This window comes from Aquila chrysaetos, chromosome 2 (genome assembly GCF_900496995.4).
Source record: "Aquila chrysaetos chrysaetos chromosome 2, bAquChr1.4, whole genome shotgun sequence".
In the NCBI taxonomy this organism is placed as follows: domain Eukaryota; kingdom Metazoa; phylum Chordata; class Aves; order Accipitriformes; family Accipitridae; genus Aquila; species Aquila chrysaetos.
In genome coordinates this window covers 46,954,304-46,979,241 of record NC_044005.1, presented here as the reverse complement: position 1 = coordinate 46,979,241, position 24,938 = coordinate 46,954,304, and the positions used below count along the sequence as shown (strand labels likewise).

General features: G+C 41.0%; 1 protein-coding gene across 2 annotated transcripts; it reads left to right on the top strand.

The window, feature by feature from the left end:
- The first annotated feature begins 43 nt into the window (after positions 1-43).
- ALKBH3 (alkB homolog 3, alpha-ketoglutarate dependent dioxygenase) lies at positions 44-23,790 on the top strand. 2 transcript variants are annotated; one of them, XM_029998932.1, is made up of 9 exons: positions 44-175; positions 1,025-1,137; positions 2,366-2,400; positions 3,361-3,408; positions 5,061-5,164; positions 6,383-6,471; positions 9,636-9,845; positions 18,468-18,566; positions 19,101-23,790. In XM_029998932.1, exons 1-9 carry the CDS (start codon positions 106-108, stop codon positions 19,191-19,193), a joined length of 861 nt encoding a protein of 286 aa, XP_029854792.1. In that variant the 5' UTR covers positions 44-105; the 3' UTR covers positions 19,194-23,790. The 2 variants fall into 2 exon arrangements, with proteins under 2 accessions (XP_029854792.1, XP_029854782.1); XM_029998922.2 differs by having other exon boundaries at positions 77-186; positions 1,012-1,137.
- The last annotated feature ends 1,148 nt before the right edge of the window (positions 23,791-24,938 follow it).

Here is a 24,938-nt window from a genome sequence, read left to right as displayed (position 1 = left end):
GCTCGGCCCGGCAGGCGGGTCTCTGGGGACCTGGGTGGAACGGGAACGGGAGCGGAACGGAACGGGGCGGGCTGCGGCGGGCGGGCGGGCGGGAGCGGCGGCGCCATGACGGAGAGGCGGCAGCGAGCCCGTGTGCAGGGCGGCTGGGCCGGCGCCCCGGCGGGACGGCTCTCAGGTAAGGACCGGGGGGGGCGAGGCGGCGGCCCCCGGGCTGTGTCGTGCAGGTAGGCGGCCCGGCCCGACCGGCAGGACCGCGGGGTGGGTGTCCCGGGGCTCGTCGGGGCCCTCCCGTCCGGGCCGCGGCCTTGCGGAGAGGCCGGGGGTGGCGGGCCCCGTCCCCGGCCGCCCCCCGCCGCAGGAACAGGCGCGTTCGGAAAACTTAACTGCGGGTCTTCCTTTAGCTTTTTCACCCTGAAAACACGGCAGAATGAAGGGCGCTGGCTGGGGCCAGACGTTTAAACCAAAGAGTGCCGAGGCGGGAGGGCGGTTGGGGGTTTTTAAAAATTATTTTTCCCATCTTTCGAATTATGCAGGGTGAAGGCTTTTACTTTGTTTCAGGCCCGTTTTTAAGCCTGCTGGCGTGTGTAAATAAAACGCACGAAGTGGTATGCCTGAGTTGCTCTTCCATGCTTTCTCGCTAGTTTCAAAATCTTGTTTTAGTAAAAGTATTTTTCTCAGAGAAATGTCTTTTTGTTTCCTAAAAAAAAATTGTAGAGGGAGGCAGTCAGCTGCTTGGGACAATTTCTGCTGGCATGTGATAGGTGTTTGTGGTAGAACTGAAAGGTTCTAGATATCGTCCCTCCTGATAAAAGGATGTTTTCATTTTTGTTTCTCTATGAATAACATACATAAAAAAATTCCAGTTTCTGTGCAGTGCAACATAGGTTTGGCTGTTCCCTGAAGTCTCTGCCAAGCAGAGGAGAATACTTCAAAGAATGATTCCATAAGTTCTGCCAAACTGTATTTTTTTGTATGGTGAAATTCTATTTCGTGTGATCCTTTGGTTTTTTTCTCTTTGCTTTAGCACCTAAGGCGGCTGTGGCCAGCAACCTTGCCCCTGCAGCTGCCAGGCCGGCATGGATGAGGAAAGATCAGCCTCACACTCAAAAGCAATTTGTCTTTGAAAAGCCATCAGAGGTAAAAATTAGATGGTAACTAGCAGAATCTAATTTTTTTATTAAACCTCAAATGATAAAAATTATCAGACTTTGAGATTATAGTCTCATGTTCAAAAACAAATTAAAAACTCGGCTGAGCTGAACTTTGGGCTTTTACCAAGCAGAGTTTGCAACTGTCTTGCATATATGGCAAACAGAAAGTTACGGTCCCTCTGTTTAGCCTCAGACTTTGAGTATTCATTATGTACCTGTTCATAACTACTTTTTTTTCGGAGAGCCAGAAGCATACATTCTCCTAAATATTCAGAATGATGCAGTATCCTAAGCATGATTTAAGCTCTGTTTTTTCCTTCAGTTGGGATATCTGTCTTATTTGTTACAGGGGAAGAGCGTGGGATTTGTTTTACAGACTTTGCTGTATGTCCCGTGAGCAGATGAAGGATATTGTGCTCTGTGCAGTGGGAGGGCAGTTCCTTGCTTGGGAAAAAAAATGTTGAACACTCCTTTCTAAGCCAGAAGTGTCTGAAAGGCTGTCTTCTTGGCTCAGAAGGATTGGAGATGGTCTGGGAAGATTCTCTTTTCTCTGTGGCAGAGCCCTGGTATCTATAGAGTACTATATTTTGACCCTCTTGCTTGCTCAACTCAGTACCACCTTGCACCTCAGCACACCACTGAGCTCAGAGAAGAGAAGCACAAATCCCTGAGACAAACAGAATGATACTCCAGGCTGGACCAGGCTGGATTAAACTACTGTGTTTGGGGGTTTTTTTGGTTTTTTTGTTTTAACAAAAAACAGCTATCTCAAGTTCTGCAGACAATTTTAGTGTCAGCTCCTGGTATGTCTGGTCTGTCTTGTGTTTTGCTCATTGTCTGGGTCCTGGGATTTGTTCGTCCCTCCTATAGTTGCTCTAGATTTTTACTTCCAAATGTAAGCGTAAGAATCTTTTTGGTTGCAGTTGATAAATAGCAAGTGTTGTAATGATCCAAATAATTTAGGAATGAATGTCCTTTAGGGGGCAGTTGATTGTTAAAAACCGCCTGCAGTGGTAGCTGCCTTTGAGAGTTTCTGGGGCATGGAGAGAGTGGGTGGGTTGTTACTGCTTACTGATTGTCCAGAGGTAGGTTTTTCTCACTGACATACCAGTGTGTGGCTATATAAAGTCACAGGCAGTTAGTTCTGTTCAACTAGAGCATGCCAGGTACTTAAATGTTTAATATTCACCGTGTATCGTCTTGTTACCTTTCAGGTGGAGCGCAAAGTTCCTGAGACAGGTGTGATAGAGTGAGTATACTGCTGACTTAACTGTCCTTTGTGCAGTTTTTCTGTCTTGTTGGTCAGTGGGAATCTGCTGAAAAAGAGTTCCTTCTCCACTTACAACTGACATGCCTTTGGAAGAAATTTCAGTAGAAAATGTGGACTTTCAGCCCTTAAAAGGCTGAATTTATAATCAGGAGAGTCCAAGTCTGTGTTAACCAGTTTTTATAACTTTGGTGTGGCTGTATAAGCCAGGAAGAACAAACAGTTGGACGTTCTGGATAGACAGAACTGCAAATATGTCTCCTTTGGTTAGCAATGTACATTTTCCTAGAACAGTCTCTCTAAATTACTCGAAATTACTTACTGTTACCCAGGAATATAGCTGGTATGGTAACTCAAGCAGCACTTCCTTTGAAGGTTCAGAAGAGTACCTGCTAGTAACCGTTATAGTGAAGCTAGGTATTTGTAGATCGCTTACACTTTGTGTTAAAATAGGGTTCTTCTCAGAATAACTTTGACATGAAATGTGACAGGGTGTGGTGGTGTATGGTGAAGTTACAGATTTTGAAAATTAAATTTGCTTCAGTTTGATTATCTTGGTAGAATTTTCTTACTCAGTGTGCCTATAAATGCAAACATAGTGGTCAGGGTGCAGTCTTGTATGGTTGTCTTCTTTAGATTCCCCATGATGTCCCTCGTTTATCTATCTCTAGAGCCCTAAAACTGTGTATTGAGCCTTTGGTGAAATGAGAGCGAGAGGCAGGAAGTACACACAAACTTATTTGCTTCTGCAATGCCCCTTGCTGCCTTACCCTGACCTCTGACTGTCTCCAGAACATTATTGCTTCCCTTTTTTTCTTTTTTCTTTTTTAAAGAAAACTTTCCCTAGTCCAGGCTTACAGCAATTCTAGTCCTTGCTGCTCACTGTAAGATAATTTCCTCTTGTTTGTCCATCTGATGGCTCTTTCCTTTCTACATCCTCAGCAAGCCTGGTGTGTATGAGCTCAGCAAAGTACCAAGTGGCATTGCTAGGTAAGTGGATGAAACTTCTTATTTGCTATTGCAGAATGGTGTGGTGATACTCTGCTTTCTGAAGTCTAGTCTTTGTAGAGTGTTTTGACTATAGCAGGTGCACATTGCCCTTCCTGTGTATCTTCTGCTTAGAGTACTTCTGGAATTACTTTGAGTATCAGGTAGCAGAGGGTTATGCAGTTCTGAGCAGCACTGAAGAGAAGAAAAATTAATCTCTTAACATTTAGTGCATATTGCATCTCGTGTTCTTGTCCGGAATAAGGAAAAGGGGCTATGTCCATTTGTTTCACGATCCAGAGTAAGTTGCTGCTTGAAATTTGGATTGGTATTCCTGTGTTAGTGAGTGTGTGATGTCTGTGTTGTATAGTTAAGAGCTACCAAAAACTTTTAGCTGTAAATTGGACTTGTTTTAAATTAATCTAATAAAAGCATTTAACTTTAGGCAGGTTTGGTAACTTTAGGGTTGTCCCTTTTGCTTACATGGTATGCCTTAATTATTTCAGCTTCAGGACACTTCAAAAAAAAACCTACTTGTTCTGTGATTCCTACTAACTGAAATGCATTTTATTTTACCTTGCTGGCTTAGGTGTAATATCGGTATTAATCTTTTTCTTCTGAATTCGATAGATTTTATTAGTAGTGGAAAAAATGCCAAGGATGTAGTAACTTTTTGTGCATTTATTTCAACGCTTTCTCCTTGGTTTCTTCTAAAGCTACAAATAAATTTTTATACCAGTTTGAAAAGTAAAAACTTTGACCAGCTGGAAGTAGGAAAGATACACAGCCAGCTGGGTTATTCTGTCATTTTCTGGAGTTTGTTTTCATAATATGTTGCTGGAATATATACATTTCTGGAAAGTGAATAATGAGATTTTGCATCTCTATTAGCACCTTTACTGTATATTCTTGTTGTGATGTTTTTGGAGCATTGAATACTTGTGAGAGTAAAATCCTGTGGACAGCATTCCTACTCTGCAACCCATCACAGTTTTGTGATAGGATTGAAGGAATCCAGTCCTGGTTGGTCACTGAAAAGTGCTTTCAGTAATTCTTGTTGGACTTCCATCATAGTGGCTGGAATTTTTGAATGTTGCTGTTAATACAGTCAAAATATAAAATGTACATAAGAAAATGTAAAAATAGGAGAGGTTACATACTCTAGGGTTCTGCTTGGAAAAGAGAGGATAGGATGGCAGCAGTGATAAAGGGCTATCAAATTCTGAGTGGTATGGAGATGGTGAATAAAGGGCAATTATTTCTTTATGTTGATTGTAGACCCGTAATCAGAGCTATCTAATTTATCAGATGTGAAGTTAATAACAAGCAGAAGGATGCCATTTTTCACACAGTATATGGCTGATTGCGGGACTCGTAGGATATTGTTGGTGTCATACTTTTTCATAGGTTTTAAAAAGCAATTAGACGTGTTTGGTGAGGAGAGGACTCATCAGGAGCTCCTGCTGCCTTCTGTTCTTTCCTTCACACCTGCTTTTGGCTGTGGTCAGAAATAGGATACTGGGCTTTGCCTTTTGGTCTGATGCATTATAGCCATTCCTAGCTCCTTTGGGAATCCTGGAAATTAGAATATTTTGTCAAAGCGTATACAGAAGTGTATACTCCTTCCATCTTTTCTTTCTCTTTTTCTTCCTTAGGATTCATTTGATTCCTGGCTTTATTGACTCAGAACAAGCAGACTGGATGTTTGAACAACTCCTGCAAGACATACCCTGGGGTCAGCGAACTCACGTCAGACACGGTAAGGAGTGTGTAGACCAGCTTTTCAGGTCATTCCGAGGTCATTTCCATACCAAAATCTGTGCATTGTTTATCATTGTTTTTCATTTTACATATTACCACTCCTTCACATTTCCTTCCAGGTTTTCCATGCATAGCTGAAGAGTACTGCTGCTTATTTTTCGATCTTTATCACCGTGTTCCTATTGCCAGTTAAATGAGATCTTTACAAATTAAAATTGCCTGTGTTAAAAATCTTTGAATTTTACTGCCTCCTCTGTCATCTCCAGTTCTTTTTCCCACTCTTTTTTTAGATTAAGTCTGTGCTCCATCCCTTCATACTGTCTCCCAGTGATGCTGCAAAAACTGTGTTCTTTGAGGTTTCTGTCACCAGGATTATTTTTCGCCTCTCTCACTTAAAATCCCAGCAAAGCCTGTTTCTTTTCCCTTGCGTTTGCTTATTTGTTCTAGTATGCAGTAAATGAAGAGACTGCTATTCTGGATTTGTTCACTAAGGGGCACCTGTTCTAGCTAAATTTCTCTTTCAGTCAGCAATGGATGTAAGATAATACATCAGAGTAGTTACTGGACAGGGCTGGAAAATGTCTTCAACATCTGTGCTTACTGGCTTGCAATAAAGGTACCATATAATGGAGAGTGTTACCTGTCAAGCATGAGAAGCAGCTACCAGGATAGTCTTTTCAGAAGTTGAAAGTACTTTTAACTTGATGTTTGTATTACACCCCAGGGTGTACACATATTTGACAAATATTACTTGTCCAGCCTTGCTACATCTGATTCTGTAATGTCCCATTGATGCTGCAGTCCTTTCCACGTCATCCTTTCCAATGGATACATCTTGCAACTTATGCCAGCGTATTGGGCACTGGAACCAGGAGAATATAAAACAATCGAGAATTATAAATAAAGTTTCAGTTTCATTTTGTTATCTTTATCTTGTCCAGTCCCTGCCCTGTCTGGCATAGGGATGAGAAAATTGATGTGGTTCCAAGATTTTGGCAAGGTAGTTCTTGCGGAGACAGGCCTGCTTTTGAATAATCTCGTTCCTCCACTTGACTTCATTATGTAAGGCTGAGGATTTTAAGGGGCTGCTTTTTAGCTTTAGGTGAGTGGACAGTCCCTTTTTGATCAAATTTCTTGGCAGAATTTCATCATCTTTCCATTTTCAAGCCCTTTGATAAGGCAACTGAGAAAGTCTTCCTGTTCTTTTTTTTTTTAGAAGTATCTTTTGAGGAACCAAGGCTTACCTCCTGGTATGGGGAACTTCCTTACACGTACTCCAGGATAACAATGCAGCCAAACCCAAATGTATGTATATATTTACAGTGTTCTTTTATTGTTGTCTACAGAGAAATCCTTTGCAGAGATTGAGAGACAAAAATTCCCTCCGTCCTCTATGTAGAGTATCTATCAGCATTTCATTTGCGATCAGCAACAGATTCTCGTGGAATGTGGACAACTTCATAAAACAAACATTATGAGTGGATTGACTGAGAGGAGCATGATTTAGTTGCTAAATGTTGGCAAAAGGAAATTATCACTCCATAGTTTAAAGTTCTGCTTTTGGGTCACTGTAGCTTTGGACAAAACTCTGAATTGTTCTGTGTGACTTACTCTATGCATCTTTGTATGGGAGATTGTAGCGTACAGTCATACTGACTTTTTTGTTGTAAAGGTACTGTAATATCAATTACTGAAATAGTTACTTTCAGAAACACTTAGATTCAGTACTGCTTAAATGAGAATTTAGGCATGTTTTGGATTCCTGTGTGAATGCTATGAAGTCACAACCTGCCTACTCAGCAACTCCAGATTGTATGATGTAATTTCCCACGCTATTTTGGAAGAGTTGAAAACCTTCTGAGTGGTTTGCTGACATTTTGTTCGTGTTCACTCTCTGTCTCTGTCTTCCAGCCTGTTGCCCCATTGGGCTGTCTCTTGGTATTGCTTTGTTTGAAATTTCCATGGCAGTAGGCTGCAGTGTTCTGAACCATAAATTAAATGTGACTGTTGAAGGCTGGATAGCACGAGAGAGAAGTGTCTGAGCCCCAGAACTGCTGCCAAAGGCAGGTACTTCCTAGCAAAGCTCGGTTTGGGAAAAGTAGAAAGGCATTATTTAGCAAGATGAGTTGTGACGATTTTGTAGTCTCAAAAATACCATAGTTCAAAAATTCCGTAACCTATGGAATTTGTGGTAGAAAAACAGGCATTTTTTTGGTACTTATTTGTGGACCATTTTAAATGGACTTTTCTGGAAGCTGAATGGCTTTAGGGATTGGAAGTGCCCCCACAAAATCATTCTGCTGTACGCTGGTGATTTAAATCCAGTTCAGAATTGCCTGTTGTGGAAGCTGTTGCTGCTCAGGGGTTAGATAGAGCCTGTATACCCTGAATTCACGGTTTCAGTTCCGTTTGCATAAAGTTCAGAGTTACCACCCATTGGGCCACTGGCTTGTTTTTCTCATCCAAGAGGTACAAGGCCTAAATCAGTCACGCATGCTGATCCTGTCTTTTATCCGTGAATAATTCTCCTTTTTATTGAGAGAAAGAAATGCCAGCAGAAAGTGAGATGCACTGGCAAACTGGGATAGCTGGGAGCCAGCCCTGCCACTGGCTGGAAGCTGCCCGTAGGCAGACATATGGGTAGACTGCACACAGACACTCCAACGTTTCACTCAGCTTTGTAGGTGGGAGTTCTTGCAGCCTAGAAGAAGCAGCGGATGGTGTAAAGAGCACAGCCCTTGTCTGTAGAATAGGGCTTATATCACAAAAATATCCTGAATAAAATATAATTTAGTGCACAGCTTGGCCAAAACCAATTACCTGCCTTGAACGCCTGATCTGTAGGAGTAATTAGCTTTGTGCTCCTCCTTTTTTCTTTGGTAAGACTGGGTGTGATTGGAGCACTGCTAGGTATAATCCAGTGCTCATGCCTAAATGAATTTTGGTGTTAGAAAAATGTTTCTTTGTAAGCTGTGGTGTAGTTGGTGACACAGTAATGTTTCAACAAAATTACTTCTGCTGCTGCAGGTTTGTAGTGGGGTTTCCACTGAATTGTAAAATTCACCATATGGTAACATTTTTAGTAATAGATACTTTTGTGATAGGATTGAAGGAATCCAGTCCTGGTTGGTCACTGAAAAGTGCTTTCAGTAATTCTTGTTGGACTTCTGTCATTGCCTTGTATGTCCTGCACATACTGCACATTCAGGCAGCCCAATTACAAGCTATAGCTTTTTTTCAGTGGTATTACTGATTTCCCTACATGTCCCATAGCTGTAAGCTATATTTATATATATAATTAATTATTCACATGATGCTTAGTCATTGAAGGGGTGACAGCTAGAAATACCCCTAACAGAGAAAGATGGTATGTTGAGGCTCCTGCAGTGTAGCCAATAGGTGAAAAACCCGTAAACATGGGTTAGCATGGAAAGAAGGTGGTGCAGACTCCATTATTACAGATGGATACTAAGAAATAATTCCTGCTGTCTGTTCCTTCTTCTGCCAGTGATGCACTGGGAGATTTGGAATCAGTTCTGCATCCTCTCTTGGTCTGTGTTTCTGCTTATATAATGGGCAAAAATTCTGGCCTACATTGCTTTGGCTTTTTTTTTTTTTTTAATATATGTACTTATGTAGTGCTTAAAAGCACTCTGACAGATGAAAGTCGTGATGTAAGTTTATAACATTAAATAACGATTCACTGAACTGAGTTGTAATGGAATGTGCAGAGCTGCCGCGGGCTATGGGCTCAGCAAGATGTTAGCAAAGGGAAGGATGAAATTCAGGGCCTGTGACACCGGTTTTGCAAACCACTGAAAAGTTACAATGTCGAAGTCAAAACCCCAAGAGCTGATGAGTTGGGCTCAACAATCTGTACTAACCAAGCAGGGACAGAGGGCCACGTTGTGACAGTGTTGTGTCTTGTTCTGTGTCAACAGTTGCAGGCAATTGACAGCGTGTCATTTAGTCACTGATTGCGACTTTCTGGATGCGCTATGCCCACCAGCAATGCCCAAGAAACTCGGATGTTATCAGACCCCTGTGTTAAACTCCTCTAGCTTGGCTAGGAGGTTAAAAAAAACAGATATGCATGAGAGAAGTTGCACACTTCTCGTCTTAGTTAAGAATTCCCGATGTTGATCCGTGGTCAGCTCAAGCAGATTTTACTCTTTGTACTTTCTCACCTTTGAGTTAATTGGGGTGGCTGGCTACATTAGTATGAAAGGCAGACTAGCTTCATAGTTTTAAGAGATGATTTAGTATTGAGCGATAGGTAACATATGCATATTTTGCAGAAAGCCCATTCCTCAGCTTTACTACAAACATAATCAGAATTGTTCAGAGGCATTTGCTTGATTTCAAGTTTATTGTGATTAAAGTGCAGTACATTTTGTTTCTTAGTGGTTTCCCGCTGCTGGTGGCCTGCTTTCACTGTATTTACCCTACTCCTTCTGTGCTGATTACAGTGGCATCCTCTGCTGACCATGCTAAAGGAGCGCATTGAAGAGTTCACTGGCTATACCTTCAACTCTCTTCTGTGCAACCTCTACCGAAATGAGAAGGATAGTGTAGACTGGCACAGTGATGACGAACCATCACTGGGAAAAAATCCTGTCATTGCCTCACTCAGCTTTGGTGCTACCCGGACCTTTGAGATGAGGAAGAAACCCTCCCCTGTGAGTATTCATACCACATTGAGAGAGTCCTGTAGTTACTAATATGCTTAGTATTTTCCCTCTGTTTAGAGAACTTAATTTCTAAAAGCGTTAAATAGTAGTTAATGGAAGCACAATTTGCAAAGTTCTGTGAAATAAGCGTAGGGATGAAGAAATCTGTTGCATGGAATGTGACATCTTGAGGATGGGAATGGGACCACTCTAATAATGTGCAGCAGTATAGTGCTGCAGTGGAATTGCAACCTGGGCACTCTTCTGCCCAGATAAGGGCCTTTCCCGTTACTTAAAATGAAATCAGTGGTGGTGGAAGGGGACTTCCGCTGTATAAATGAACCAAAGAGTTGATACCATTTTCTTAAACTCAGGCAAACATTGTGTAATACATAGTGTATGTGGGATGATGAGTAGCTCTGACTGCTCTTGCAAGTAAAAGTCTTCTTAATAATGTTTGCATTTTGACTCGTGCTCAGATTGAGGGACAGTGAAGGGAGGGAAGGAGCTCATTTCCCTTCCTTAAAATACCAAACTGTCGTATCATACTTTACAGACTAAACAGAGATCTTTACTTTGATAAGGAGGCATGTGTGGAACATCCTTTCAGGAATAAGTTGGTGATATAGTGAATACTCTTTCTGGATAAAATGCTGTGCTTGGGTATGTTGGGTTCTCATGCCAACTTAAAACTTAAATTTTGCAATTCATATTTATCCAAGTAAAGGAATCACATATTCCTGTGTTGAGAATACAGGCCTCATTTTAGGGTATCCTACTTCAGACGTCTTTTCTGCATGTGTAGTCTTTGAGACCTTTGGGAAGAAGTTTGCTGTCTGCTTATGTTGCTATTTATTCCGAATAAGTAATGCAGAAAGCAAAGGTGATGATTATCAGCCTATTAGAAAACTGTATGCTGACGTACTAAAGTCTGCCCATCAAGAGTCACCTTGGGTCACCTAGTCGTGAACAGCAAAGGTCAGAATTTGAACCAGAAAACAAATAAATAATCTGTATTTTTCACCAGTTCTTTAATTTGTAAATTCTTTGTTGTCTGAAGTTAATTTAATCCTGGTCCCTGAGCATGAGATCATATAACCAGTGCATTATATCAGTGGGCATTCCACGAGTAAGTATCTTTGACGCTGGGATGATAACAAAATGTCAGCTCAAAAGTTCATTCCTCTGGGAAACTGAGGTAAATGGTGCTTGGATTCTTTTCTAGAAGTGCATGTGTTCCCCTTCGATGGATCAGAATCAAAGCCACTTAGATTTCAGTATAAACTTTGCAGCTTTCCTCTTAAAAATCAAACCCAGTTCGTGAGCAAGATGTCTTTTTGTTCTGTTTTCTATTTTCTGAAAAGATGTCCATTATGAGCAAAGAGGGGACATTCAGTCTGTGCCATTCATAATTGGCCGCCACCTTTGATCTGTACTGGACGATTTCTTCCCTTTTCATCCTGAGATGGATGATTTTCTATAGATGTATCCCTCAAGCTCTCCTCATTTTTTTCTTCAGTGCCTCTGACCTGATATTTCTGACTAGCTGAGTCTTGCTACCTATGAAGTGTATTCCTTCTGCAAGTGTGACATACCTGTTTCTAAGGTATGATCCTCATGTGCAGAGTGATCTTTGAATAAGTTGCTGTTAACTGCATCCTGTGCCTAAGGGAACTCGTACTTAATAATTATATGGCACACATTACGTATTCTTTGCACATTCCCAAAGCCTGCAATTTTCTGAGAGCATCCTGTGACACTAGATGCTTTGCCAAGTGGGAGTTACAAGAGGCTCTGATGGAAATTACAACCTTTCAGGCTGTACCACCAAAGAAGTAATTTTCATACTCTATTGTAATGTAGCATTCTCTCTTTCATTAAGAGAAAGTTAAAGTTGATTGTAGATATTTGAAGTTTGATCATTACTTTGTTCAAAAGCGAGTTACAGGAAGAGGAATGTAGCCTAGGGAAAAGGGATTCAGATTAACAGGCATGCAGGCTCTCCCTGGTTTATAATCTGCCAGTATCGGTACATCGGGTTTTCCAGGGTTAGTCTTCAGTGAGGACAGCAAGAGAAAGTAAATCCTTTTCCTGCCAAAATTAAACCTCTTTGAGGGCCAACATTCTCGTATTTCAGATTGTAGAGTTTCAAAGGCCTTCATTTGCCTCTGTTCTTGTAAGTGCTTTTAAGTATTTTGAGATGAAAGATGGAAGGATGGAATGAAAATACAAGATGAGAAATCCTATGGTAGAAGCTCACTGTGGATAAGTGGTACTGGAAGAAAAAAAACTAAAGCGGTTGCCGGTGTTTGATCATGTACTGGGTACAAAACAGTACGTACCACAAGTCAGGTAACATCTTCTAGTGCTATTGAAGAATGCTAGATCAGAACCTTCAGAGACTTCAGTTCATGTTAGTATCTGTACAGATATTTTCCTGTTAGATCTTGAAATGTGGATGAATTTATTAGATAATAAAATCCTATTTATCTTAACAGCAAAGACGACCGGTAATGTTGGTGGGTTGGTTTTTTTGTGCATGTTTGTGTGAATTTTGGCATTTGTCTGGTAGGAATTTGGTGGTGTTTATATAGGCCACTCTGAAACTGTCACAAAAGGAAATCTTTTCATCCTTTCTCTGCATTTTTCCTTGGCAAAAAATAAAATTTAAAAAAAGTTATTTAGGTGCAAGTGGTATTTTTTTTCCTGCAAATTGTTCGAGGGTGAGGGGAAGGAAAGGTTCAGTCCTCTGTTTTTCTTTTGGGTGAGTGCTGTACTGGATGAGTAAGTGTTCATCATATAATAGATGGTAAAGGAGCATAGAGACATGCATAGCCTATTTGAATCTGCATCAACAAGCATCCCTTGTGTATAAGCAGAAGTAATTCTTACTCAGATTTCAGCCCAGTGCATGTAAAAAAGCTACAAATACATTTCAGGATAAATTCCCTGCTGGAATTAAGGAGACTTTTTGTGGAAATTAACATGATGCCAGAAACTTTTACTTTTTCCACTGGAGTTTTTCTTTTTAAGCATTCTTTCTTCTAAATACTGCCTTTTCTGTTTATTGGACCAGTTGTGTCATCGTAGCTGATATTTTGCCTTTGCTTTAAAAGGTTTCTACGTTTTTTTGGATGCCTACTTGGTACTTCAAAGTCTACAGTGAAGTGATCTGGTTTCTTTTATTTTCTACTTCTAGTTCCAGTAAATTACTTACTTAAACTTTTTCTTGCCTCCTTGTTCCCTCCTCGTCATTGTAGCTCCTGCCTACACTGAAACCAAGAGATGAATGCTTTGTCATAGAGCTGTGATTCATCCACAATTCACACGCAATCTATTGATTTTATCAACATGTCCTCTCGTGCTTGCCTGCGGCATAACTGTCCCCACCGCACCACCGTGACCCCCTCCTGTTCTCCATGCTGCTTCAAGGCCCGTCCCACTCGTACGTGACTTCACCGTCCTACTCCAGAGGAATTGTTTTCGCCGGGTTAGATGGGTCTTTCTGACACAGCCTCACTACCATTTTGACTGTTGCTTATCACTGCTCAACTTTGTGAGACAGTGCCAGGTTCTCTGATTAGGTCTTTCTGGAAGCTGAGTGTGAAATGTTAGTTCCAGGGCGAAGGATGATATTTAATGTCCCACTGAGCTCCCAGGTCCCACTGAGAGGTGCTCTGGGTGCCATAAGGACCAGTTGGGTGTCGTTGTCCAACGAACTGCCGTGTGAACTGTGGAAGGAGGTAGAAAGCCAGCTGTCAGGTTGCTTTTCTTCCATCTGTAACCAAGGAAACTGATGGGTGCTGGGGAAGGGAGGGAGCTTCACGCGTGTGTTAGATAATAGGATGTTCGTGGTGTTCTCAGAATCAGCCTTCAGATGGGTCTGTCCTTCAAATGAAACACTAAAACACAGTCGTCCTGTCCTTGAGTAGCTGTTCTAGCAGAAGTTAAAGATCTCCTAGTACTTTTGAAAACAGCAGAAGAATAGCCCTTTGTGTCCCAACAGGCCTAACTGAAGAGAAACGTGGGAATATATGGAGCACCATAGAAACAGAGGCTTTGATCAGGACGAGGAGAATTGAACTTTTAGATTGGCACGAAGGAGACTTGCAGGCAGCAGTGGCTGCAGAGGCGTAGGTGGTGTCCACCAGTATTGGCAGGACTTGAGCAGCTATAGACAAGCAGAGAGGAAGATGCGAGTGCTTTAGAGCTACCTCACTTGCAGTCTGCTAGGTCAGCTGCAGGCTGAGGGAGTTTAGAGATAGTCCTATGCAGGCGGGCAAGTGGATGACGTGAGGAAAGGGCAATACAACGATATTCATTCTTACTGAGTCCATAAAGAAAAGAGCTGCAGTGAGGATTTCGTCAGAGATAGTGAGAATGAACAGGTGAAAATGCAGAAGTATCAATAGATGAGACCACTTTGTTGTGGACGAGGGTGTTTCCGCAGCTGGTGGTAGAGGAGTAAACTGGAAAACAGGGATAGAAGCAAGACAAGATTAGAAGTTTCATAAGGAGAATTCTCTTGGTAATAGGTAAATAGGTAAAGCAGAAGACTAGAAGCCAGCATTCTCCATGAAGGCTGCTGACTTTAGCCTTTGAAAATAGTTTTGCATCATTTGCATGTATAACTGCACTATTTATACATTATTCTACAAGATGTTTCCATTTAATTTTCCTTATAATAGAAGATGCTTCCACACTACCCAGAACCTATTTCCTACTACTATCTCAATAAACTTGCCTGAGACTTAGAGAAACAAACTTAGGTGATTTATATAGATTTATACTAGATCTTTTCTCTTTCTTACCTTTTTGATTCTGATACCATTTTAAGAAAAAAACCTTGATGGAGTCCAGGAATACTTACAGATTTTATATTCACAGCTTCCTATTAACTCATGCTGAGCTTTTCTCACTTATTAGCTGTAGTTACTTAAATTAAGGATAAAAAAAGTTTTAGCCACTGTACTTGGACAGTGTAAAGCTTGGGTTGTATTAAACGTGCAACTCAACATTAAGAAAATCCTAATATACCTTAGTATATTAGCAGAACTGTTGCTTTACTAGACCTGTTCTTGGAAGCAGCTGGTTTTGTAATACATCTATGGAGTTACAAAGTGACCATATAAAAGTTACCTGATGCATTTCTTTCCATGTTTGTTATCAGTACTTTTAAAAAGATCTTTTCCTCCTTAGATGTCAAGAATAAATTATCTTCATAAACTTCTTGACCTCTGAAACTCAGATGAGTTTTCTGTATGTCTAACACCAGCTCTAGAGATAAAAGTTCTGAAATGAAATTTGGTGGACAGTGTTAATAACAACATGCAAGACAGTAAAAATTTTTTGTCTAACTTTGCCAGCTCTGTGAAACCAATTGACATAAAAATCTCTTTTTCTAAGTAAAACTAAGCTCAGAGATGTCCCATTTAAAACAGAAAGGAACTGTTGCTTTTACATACTGACTTTTCTAAGCCAAAAGGATGCTTTGTCCTAAATCATTTATCTTAGAAGAATTCCTTTTTGATCAAGATGAGCAAGAGATAAAAATAAGTCCACTGTTGTCCATCCACAAAGTGAAATGATGTAATCCTGTGAAATAAAAGAGAGCCACGCAATGGTATTTCTCTGCTTTTCATCAGCAGTCATGTTTACAATACCTATTTTTGAAATGTTTTCCTTGTTTCCTCTGAAGTTTAAGAAAACATTTTTGGCATTACACCTTACTAAAAATAGAGCAAGATAAATGGCTAATAATTCTAGAAGCTTAAAAATATGTTTTGCATTGTCCTTACAAAGAATACATATTACAGGTGATTCTGAATGCCTTCAGCACTCCCTGATTCCAGAGGTTTAGTGAGCTTAATTAATCACTGGCACAGCCTTGGGCCCTTAGGTATTCCCAAAAAATGCACAAATCCAGAATTGCCAGCCAGCGCTGCCAGTTGCACCAGCAGTATTGAATAGCCTTGTTCTGTCACACTGACTTCTAGTCCCAGACATGAACAGAAAGTGGCAGTGGTGCGAATAAATAGTCAATTACATCAAGTGATGCTTTTTATTATTGGGATTTGATTTGGTTCCAACCAAGCTCTTTTGCATTTTAGAGGATTTGCAGTCATCTTTCTATCTGCATCTCTTTTATACACACTCACACTCCCAGTTGTTCTTTTGAAAATCAAACTTTGTTTTAAGTCCAGGACATAATTTTCCCAGTAGTTGATACTTTACCTCATTATTTTGAGCTTTTCAGCAAGCCATGAACAAAAAAGACAAACCTGCATCAAGTTGGGCCACTGCACAATTAAGCTTCAAGGAAGTTAGTTAAGATTTTTTAAAATGTGAGTTTTTGTAAAAGCAGTAAAAGGTGTTGGATGAGAGCTGTTGGGTCTTTTTAATGGCTCTCAAAAGACTATGTCTGCCTTTTTATGACCCGCTGATGTTTTCTTCTAGCTGTCGGGTCTGTGCAGAACCCTGTTAATTATCCTGAATAGCTCAACATACAGCTGAAACCTGGAGATCTTGTAACGTTTGTTTCTGTTTCAGGAATGTGGGACTTCTGTCGGTGTGAGGTAACTATACCTGCACCTCAAGCTGTGTTAAATCTTACTGTGATAATTCCATTTTCGCAGTCTCAGTTGTCCTGTATTGTTTCCAGCTTCTTTGCAATCTGCTTCTGTTACAAGTGACATAAGTAGTGACCTCGCATCTCTCTTTTTTTTTTTTTTTTTTTTTTTCCTCCCTGCCGCTCCAAAGTACAGTTTCATTTTACATGACAAATGTGAACAAATGCCACGCTGGTAGTAACAGGTTTTGTTGAGTCTGGAGTAATTGCTGCCTTCAGCTGGGTCTGAAATAATTGAGCATTGCTTCCTCCTAAACACTCAGCAAGTGTGATTTTAGGAATCCACCAACCATTATAAGAAACTGGAAGAGAACATACTGCCTAACTAATTAAAAAATAAAAAATCTGAAGCATTTGTGCAGCACCTGTCTAAGATGTATGGTCCCTTACAGAAATGCACCGTCATGCTTTAGAAGCTCAGACCTGGCCTAATTATTTTTTTCTCATCTGTTTGTAGTAACTGTGTATTTCTGGCTTTTCTTTCAAGAATAAATAACTGATTTGGTGATCTCTTTGGAAAAAAGCCAGTATCTCTGCTTCTAGAGGCAGTGATACAATAACAAATAGGCATTCAGGCTATCTGTTTGCTATATGCAGTATACTCAGAACAAAGTTAACCCTGTAGTTGTACAACGTAGAGGCTGAGAACCTGTCATACATACTCTTTTTTCAGTGGAGGACATTTATTATCCACTTTATACTTTCAAGCTATCTATGGCTTTCTATAACTTAAAAATAAAAGGCCTCTTGAGTCCCCTCGCTTTCAACACTAATTAAAATTTTTCTCTAACTCCCCCTCTCTCTAAAATAGTCCCTGTATTTTGCAGGATTTCCTATCTGAAACTTCCCTGAATTCCTCATTTCAGAGAGTTGCTTTCAATTCTTCCTAGACAGCTTGCAAAGTTGGCAGTAGAGATCTAGAAAAGGCAAAATATATACTGCCATTCTGTATTTGGGGGACATCCTGGTTTTCCTATTCACATTTCAATATCAATGAAATAATCAAAGTGCCAACAGTAAGTAGGCAAGATGTTAAATGGAAGTTGTTCAATGTTTGCAGCAAATTTTTCTGCAGCTGTTGAAGGCTAAAATCAGAAAATATTAAAGGAATACACAGAGCATTGTAATACCTGCCCATGGGGATTCTGGAAGATAGTTCATGTCACGCGTAGTATGATTTCATGAAGAGGTTACTGTTGTGATTGACAAAGAGAACCGTGTTGGCTTAATAGACTTCCCTGAGCAACTTGACTTAGCAGTGTATTAGTCTCATTTAAAATTGGAAGGGATAGTGCAAAGCAATAGAGAGTTGCTGTTCCCACTGATGTGGCACGTGTGAGACTAACTCTGCAGTGTTACTATGTCCGGTTGTTGTATTTGTGCTTAAAAAAATTGTACATAATCTGAAGGCTTAACAAAAGTTTGCAAATTATTTGAGTTCTAGTTTAGCAGTCTGTTTTGCTTAGTGATGATAAAGTTTAAGACAACTTGTTTTACAAGGTACTATAGGAAAAGGAGATTTTTTTTTTTTGGATAGGAAAGGTTCTTCATCTAGCAGATAATACTATACCAACATGTAATGTCCAAAACAAGACAAATTCAGAATAGAAAGAAGATGTGTATTTTTGATGAAGTAGTTAACTGTTGGAATCGGAGTGGCTATTGCAGAATGTCTCCACGCAGAACTGTTTATTTCAAGAGTGGATGTTTCCAAAAAGTTTGCAGCCTTGCTCCAGAATTTTGCACTAGATGTAGGAATTTGTTGTTGAACTTTACCTGTGTTGTACAGGCAGTGAGACGCAGTGGCTTCTTTCATCCTTAAAATGCTCAGCTCCTGAACTCTTTATGAAATATGGTAACAGAGAAGTTTAGTTAGACTTCTTGATCTTGTAAGAGCTTCCTTTCCTCCTCTCCCCTCACAGCCTTTTAAGCTCTGCTATTGAGAACTGGCTTTCTACCAAATGCACATGCCAGGTTCTACAGTGTCTCATGTTTCTTTTTAGGAAGAGAATGGAGACTATACTTACGTAGAAAGACTAAGAATCCCACTTGATCACGGGACTCTGCTGATGATGGAAGGAGCTACCCAGGAGGATTGGCAGGTAAGAACTCCTCCACACTGTTTGCGTGCTTTACTTGCAGTGCAGTTTTCTAAATATGCACGAGGCACTCCCATAAAGGTATGGGACATTCTTCTTCCAGTGACACAGTTGTTTCCCAGCGCATTAATATTGCTTTCTGCCTCAGAGTTTCAAAGCACCCACAGAAACAATGGGTTTTCTTCCCAAGTGCTAAGTGATGTAATAAGAATCAGCTCAGATGTGCCGGCATTAAAGTTCAGCAATGAAGCTTGCAGCCTGCAGCTGAAAGAGCAAAATCAATTTAGGAGCTTGGAATATAACTCACAACTTAAATTAACACATCTACAGTAATCTACAAAGACCTTTTGTTTTCAGTGGCCCTGAGCAGTCAGAACATGAATTTTTTCCCTTACCTAAATGTTTAGAAATGTTAATAAAAAGCCATCATAGGAAATGAAGTTTTTTTACATTGCTTGGTAACCTGTATTTTAAATACACAAGCTCATGCTTTTGGGTTTTGTTTGTTTGTTTGTTTGTTTCTAATGCCACTTACAGCATCGAGTGCCTAAGGAATATCATTCTAGAGATGCACGGATAAACTTGACCTTTAGGATCATTTATCCAGAACCTGATGGAGTTTGGAAGTGAAGAGGTACTTTGGGCATTGTTGGATATAAACCCACAGCAGATCCAGAGCCTCAGATTGCTACAGATTTAAAGGAAGCTGTACAGGAACAGAGTCCTATGAAATACCTGGTGGGGGAAAAGAAACAATATTATGAAGATCTTTGACAATCAGAAGCTGCCTGTGTTGTGTGGACAGTGCTGTTTTGTTTTCAGAAATGATACGCTATCAGATGATACTAAATCACAGGCTTTAAGTTTGTGAAAAAACGATCGTTCTTAAAAGAACACAAAGCACATCAAAGATCTGAGCGATACTGACTGGAGCAGAAAGATTCAGTGGGCAGTTACTTTTGCACCTTCTCGTCTCCCCTTTGTCCCCCAGGTAGTGATCTATGTTCTAAGTAACAACAAGACAGGATTCTTTTATGTAAAGCCAGCTGGATGTGCTGTGTGTACAGAAATGAGAAAGCTGCACTTCATGATCATCTCTGAGTATTGCTCATTTCACCAAGGGTAGTGCATTGCTTTTTATTTGTAGCTTGCAAAGTCTCTTCCAATGAAGCAATCAGTTTCGTTATTTATATAACTACTTGAATTACAGGAGTGTCTAGTAGAACAGAGGGTCAAGGCTCCCTTCTGCTCTGCACTCTGTGGTCAGGCTTTATCCTAACCGATTATCCATGTAGACAAGACAGACAAAGGCACGCAACAGAGACACTGTAGCCACAAGCCTTGTCAGCCAGGTCGAAGCTTCCCATTGCTTGAGTATTAACAGTCCTCCATCCCTGCTGGCTTAAAACTGTTACCTCTGTGTCATAGGCAGGAAAATAGACACAAAGAGATGGAAAACATTACTTTCAGAATTTGCTAAATTCTTAGTTTCTTTTTAGTTTTTCTTTTTAGAAGAACTAAGTTGTGGCTTCCAGTGATTTCAGGTGGGACAGGAGATGTCAGCATCTCCAAAAATTAGGCTTGTGCTGCCAGATTTGATACCCAGAAGAATTGGTCCAAAGATTTGGACCCAAATTATTATAATCACAACGCAAGTCAGTTGCAAAGCTACACTAAGAGGAGTGTAGTAGCACCAGGTGCAGGCACTTTCTCTGGTGCTACTGCTCCTAGGTCAATGCATATTGCATTACAAGAGTATTACTTGGAGGGTTGTGTCTCGAACCTCTGCTGTTACAGAGGAGCAGTCAGCAGCTCAGACCTGATTCTAGGTTGACTTGCTGGAATTCTTTAAGTTTGCCTGCCCTGGGTACATCTCACCTGTGGGTAGGAACCAGATGACTGCTGTCTGGATGTTAGGTCAGGTATGCCGCTTACGTGGTTAAGTTCTCACTGCAGCTACATGGCATCTGCTGTACTGGAGCAAAACATAGGTTTGGTATGTCTTCACTTTCTGCCTGAAGTAGGATCTAAGCATGGATAAATACTCTCTGCCTTGTAACATGTTAACATTGTTAAGCAAGCTAGCATCCCTCTTCAGTGCAAGAATAAGTTGGCGTGTAGAAAATGTCTATCTTTTCTTAGCCAGTAGTAGTTCAAATTTCTTGGTTGATGAGAGCAGTCAAGTTATTAATACTCAATTATGCCTATGTTTTAACGTTATTGATGACTTAAAGGACAGACTGTTGAGCTATTTCAATCCCTGTGCTCTGAAATTGGCTAGAATAATTTTCTTTGTATATCAAACAACTCTAGAAGCAGCTTCTCTACTTAAAGCACCATACAGCTTTTGAAATGGCTTATTCTTCTAAAATGAATGAATGTTATTAGAAAACTTACTTTGTTATCTAATAACGTCTTCACCTTCATCCCTGTTTGTATAGAAATATGTTTTTGGAGTATATTTAATGTTAATTGCTTGCATTTAAATCTAAGATCTGGGCTCTGTGATGTATCTCCTGAGAATTAGTGTTGAAGGAGGGAGACGCTTACTTTCATGTTTACTTTCTTTAGGTAACTAGAGCTCTGTGCACATCCCTGTATGTGTGCCCAGGTTTGGCAGTCCTGACAGAGTGGTTTTCCATGACCAAGGGACAGTGCTAATTTCTCCAGGTATTCTGACAAGGCAACACTTTAGCCTTTATCAGTTCATACAAGCTACATTTGTTTACACTCTGTTAAGAGCAGTCATGCTGCAAGAGAGAGTAGGAGATGGGGACTAGACGGAAACTTTTAAACCCCCGAACCTCAGCCTGTTGTGGAAATTGCAACGCATTTGAATTCAATGAAGCTATGGCACATAACTGATGGTAGGGCCCTGGAGGCTGATACTGTTCCTGAAGAACAGTTTTTCACTTACTTTCTTGGTTTCAGTTTATAATGTTAGCAAATTGTGGTTTGGTTTCTTTACTTCCTTTGATCTGGGAGAAGACCATGGTTTCCTCCCCAGCAATAAAATTATTTATAAGAGAAATGCTGTATCCCACGGAGCTCTCTTGGGGCAGTACCCTTTTGTTGCTGGTGTCTACTATGTTCTGCTCGCTCTCGTGTGTCAACGGCTGCTGCTTATATCTAAATCTGGTTGACAGTGGGGAGAAGGCACGTGGCATTGTTCCTCCCCCTGTCCTGAGTGCCCTGGCTGCGAGGGGAACAGTTGGCATAGAGGTCAAGTTTCTTTGTCAGCTGGGAGCTTGCGGGTCCTTCCTTCCTCCCCCACCTCCTCCCAAAAAAAGTCACCTAGCCAGGTGGCAGTGGATAGCAACCTCCTGCCTGCCGGGACAGCAGGAAATGGCTTAGAGCAGAGGAGATTCCAGCCCACATCTCAGGAGATGTTTCTGCAGGGACATTTTTCCTGTAGGTCGAAATTTGTTCCCGAATGCTGCAAGCACTCTTAGAGTTCTCAAAATGGATGTGCGCAAAACTGAGATTTCAGAAGTCTTAAGCCTGGTGGTGTTCTCATGGCACCCAAAGATTTTTCACTAGAGACCAGGGCAACTTGAAAATTTCTAGTGCTGCAATTCAGCTGTTTCTGCTGTTGGAGTCAAGTGCAGAGGGTAATGGATTTAGAATTGTAAATATGTAGTTAGGTTCTATTCTTTAACTGAAAGATAGCTGGAGGAACTTTCTCCTAGTTTCATGGATTCGAAAACAATATTTCTAAAAATGCTACCCGAAAGATTTACTTGCCATTTATAAGGCTCTCTTCCGTCCCAGGACTGGTTTGACGGTACAGTATTCCCAGACAAAAGCTTTTTGAAAAAAGATTTAAACTCAGAATACATTACATTAATTTAAAGTAAAATTTATTGTTTATTGAAAACAAAGGTATATACGTACACAGAGGATTCAGGGGCAAGGGGTTTGCAGAGGTTTTTTGATTTTGCCGTTATCACCAGACACACTAATCTAAGCATGGAGTAGTCTGTCCATATGAGGTAGTGGAGCAGGTGCTAAGAGCTGCTTTGCCTACAGAGCACCTCTGAATTTTATTTTCCATATTCCCTGTATTCTTCCTGTGTCTCCCAAACTGCCTCTGCTAGCCTTTTCCTCTCCCCTCTCACTCCCATTGTCATTTGTTGATATTTATCTCTAGTTAGGTCTCGTATGCTCCTTGCTGCAGGTGTGACGATATTACTTTATGCAGAAGATATAAACTGTGGGTTTACTTTTTCCCTGTTTCTTCATGCTGAAATGTTATTTTTCAGCAGAGTATGTGTGTCTCTTCCAAGAAAAGCTGAAAAATTGCATTCCTCAGAGCTGTTCATTGTCTGTGGCTTTCAAACAGATAGAGTCTACTAGTTGCCCCAGTTAAGATTCCCTTTTCCAAAATAGCCATCACCTTTTCCGAAATATGGTGGCCCTCAGGCTTGATGATAAGGAGCAGACGAATGGAAGCTGTCTTTGGTAAGGACGGATAGTGACCTGTCACCCCGAGGGAACATGCAGGATGGAGCTGTTCTGAAAAAAAGGGTGACTGGTTCCATCAACAGTATGTAAGCATTAATTTATTTAACACCTATATAAACAATAACATTATTAATTAACCATACTGGCGTCAGGAATCTCTCTGTCTCCACGCTACTTGCAATAATCATTTAATGACAGAATACTTGAATATTCAAGCACAAACTCTTGATGAGGTTAGAGTATATCTGATTGAATACTATGCTTTTGGGCCACGCCAGGTTGATCTGAGCACGCACCATTTAAAATCAATAGCAAAGTTCTGCCATTTCTCCGCTGTATTTCTTTTTTTTCTTTTTTCCAGGGAAAAAAAACCCAAACCTCTTTAGGATTTTCAGTTTTGATTAGATGTAAAGCCTTAGATAATTCTATTCCTCCTGTGTCAGATTATTTCTAGCTATATATTTTCCATTTGTCATGACTGATGGGCTTAGTATAGTTACATATAGTAATTTATAGCTACAATAATAATGTAAAAGCAGACAGGGTACCAGGAAGGGGTTAAGAAACCAGAATTTTCATGCCATAGTGTTGGCAAATTACAGAAGACTGTTCTCCTGGGGTTTGGGATAGAAGAGGTATGATGGGTGCTGCGAATCCATAATGCCTCCTTCTCAAAAGTGCTGCTGCTATTGACTTAGCTAAAAAGCATTTAACACCCACTTTGCCTTTTCTGGTCATAAACCTTTTCAGAGTGGATATGAAATCTGCCTCACTGTGTTTTGTTTTCAAAGTGCTTCTTTTCCATCCTTGCGGTTTCCATAGCAACCTGGGCCGTTTGTTTAAATTGGAGCTCACTGCCCTGTCCTCCCTGCACCTAACTTCTGCTGAGATCTTGCAGGTGGTATCTCCTCTTCTTGGCACGTCCGAGAGTGACTGGTAAGGGTTATAGAGGGGCTCAGCAGTGCTTGGCCCTTCCCAGAGGGCCAGTCACTCAGCGAGATAACAGATGGGTGCTTGCTCCCCTGTTGCCCTATTTGATTTACCTCATTCTTCTTCCATGTAACGTTCAGTACGGCTTTGCGGAGTTACTACAAGCTCCCTTGAAGAACAGGTTAGCTGGCTGGTCTTTGGTGGCTCACGCTGGGAAGGCACGTCTTGGGAGAGCTAGGAGGTCTTTTTTTAAGTAAAGAAAGTGGGGACTGTATTGAAGAATTTTAATCAGAATAAGGAGCGAGGAGGTCTGCTGCATGGCCCCCATTGTTTGATTTACGTTTCCCAACAGAAATAAAAACTTTGTTCTATTCACTCAGGAGGTTTTGCTGGCTGAGCAAGACTTAGAGCAGAGTCTTACACACCACAGAGGATCATCCAGACAGACAGTGCTCACTGGATCCAGAATGATGCTCAACTGAAAGTTGTTTCTGCCTATAGCTGTGTGTGCAGCTGCTTTGCTGTTCACAGGAGGGTGTTACTGTGGTGGGTTGACCCTGGCTGGATGCCTGGTGCCCACCAAAGCCATTCTATCACTCCCTGCCCCCCTCAGCTGGACAGGGGAGAGAAAATATAACAAAGGGCTTGTGGGTTGAGATAAGGACAGGGAGAGATCACCAATTACCGTCACGGGCAAAACAGACTCAACTTGGGGAAAATTAACTTAATTTATTGCCAATCAACCAGAGTAGCATAATGAGAAATAAAATCAAGTCTCAAAACACCTTCCCTCCACCTCTCCCTTCTTCCCGAGCACAGCTTCACACCCGGATTCTCTACCAACCCCCCCAGCGGCACAGGGGGAGGACTCATCACACTCTTCCCCGGCTCCAGCGTGGGGTCCCTCCCACGGGAGACAGTCCTCCATGAACTTCTCCAACGTGGGTCCTTCCCACGGGCTGCAGCTCTTCACAAACTGCT

Bases quoted from the DNA above. Each gene is read 5' to 3' on its own strand.
- ALKBH3 (XM_029998922.2), top strand. From the start codon at position 106: ATGACGGAGAGGCGGCAGCGAGCCCGTGTGCAGGGCGGCTGGGCCGGC. The intron at 6,472-9,635 runs GTATGTATATAT...TGCTGATTACAG, and splicing joins CAATGCAGCCAAACCCAAAT to TGGCATCCTCTGCTGACCAT. The intron at 18,567-19,100 runs GTAAGAACTCCT...TGCCACTTACAG, and splicing joins CTACCCAGGAGGATTGGCAG to CATCGAGTGCCTAAGGAATA.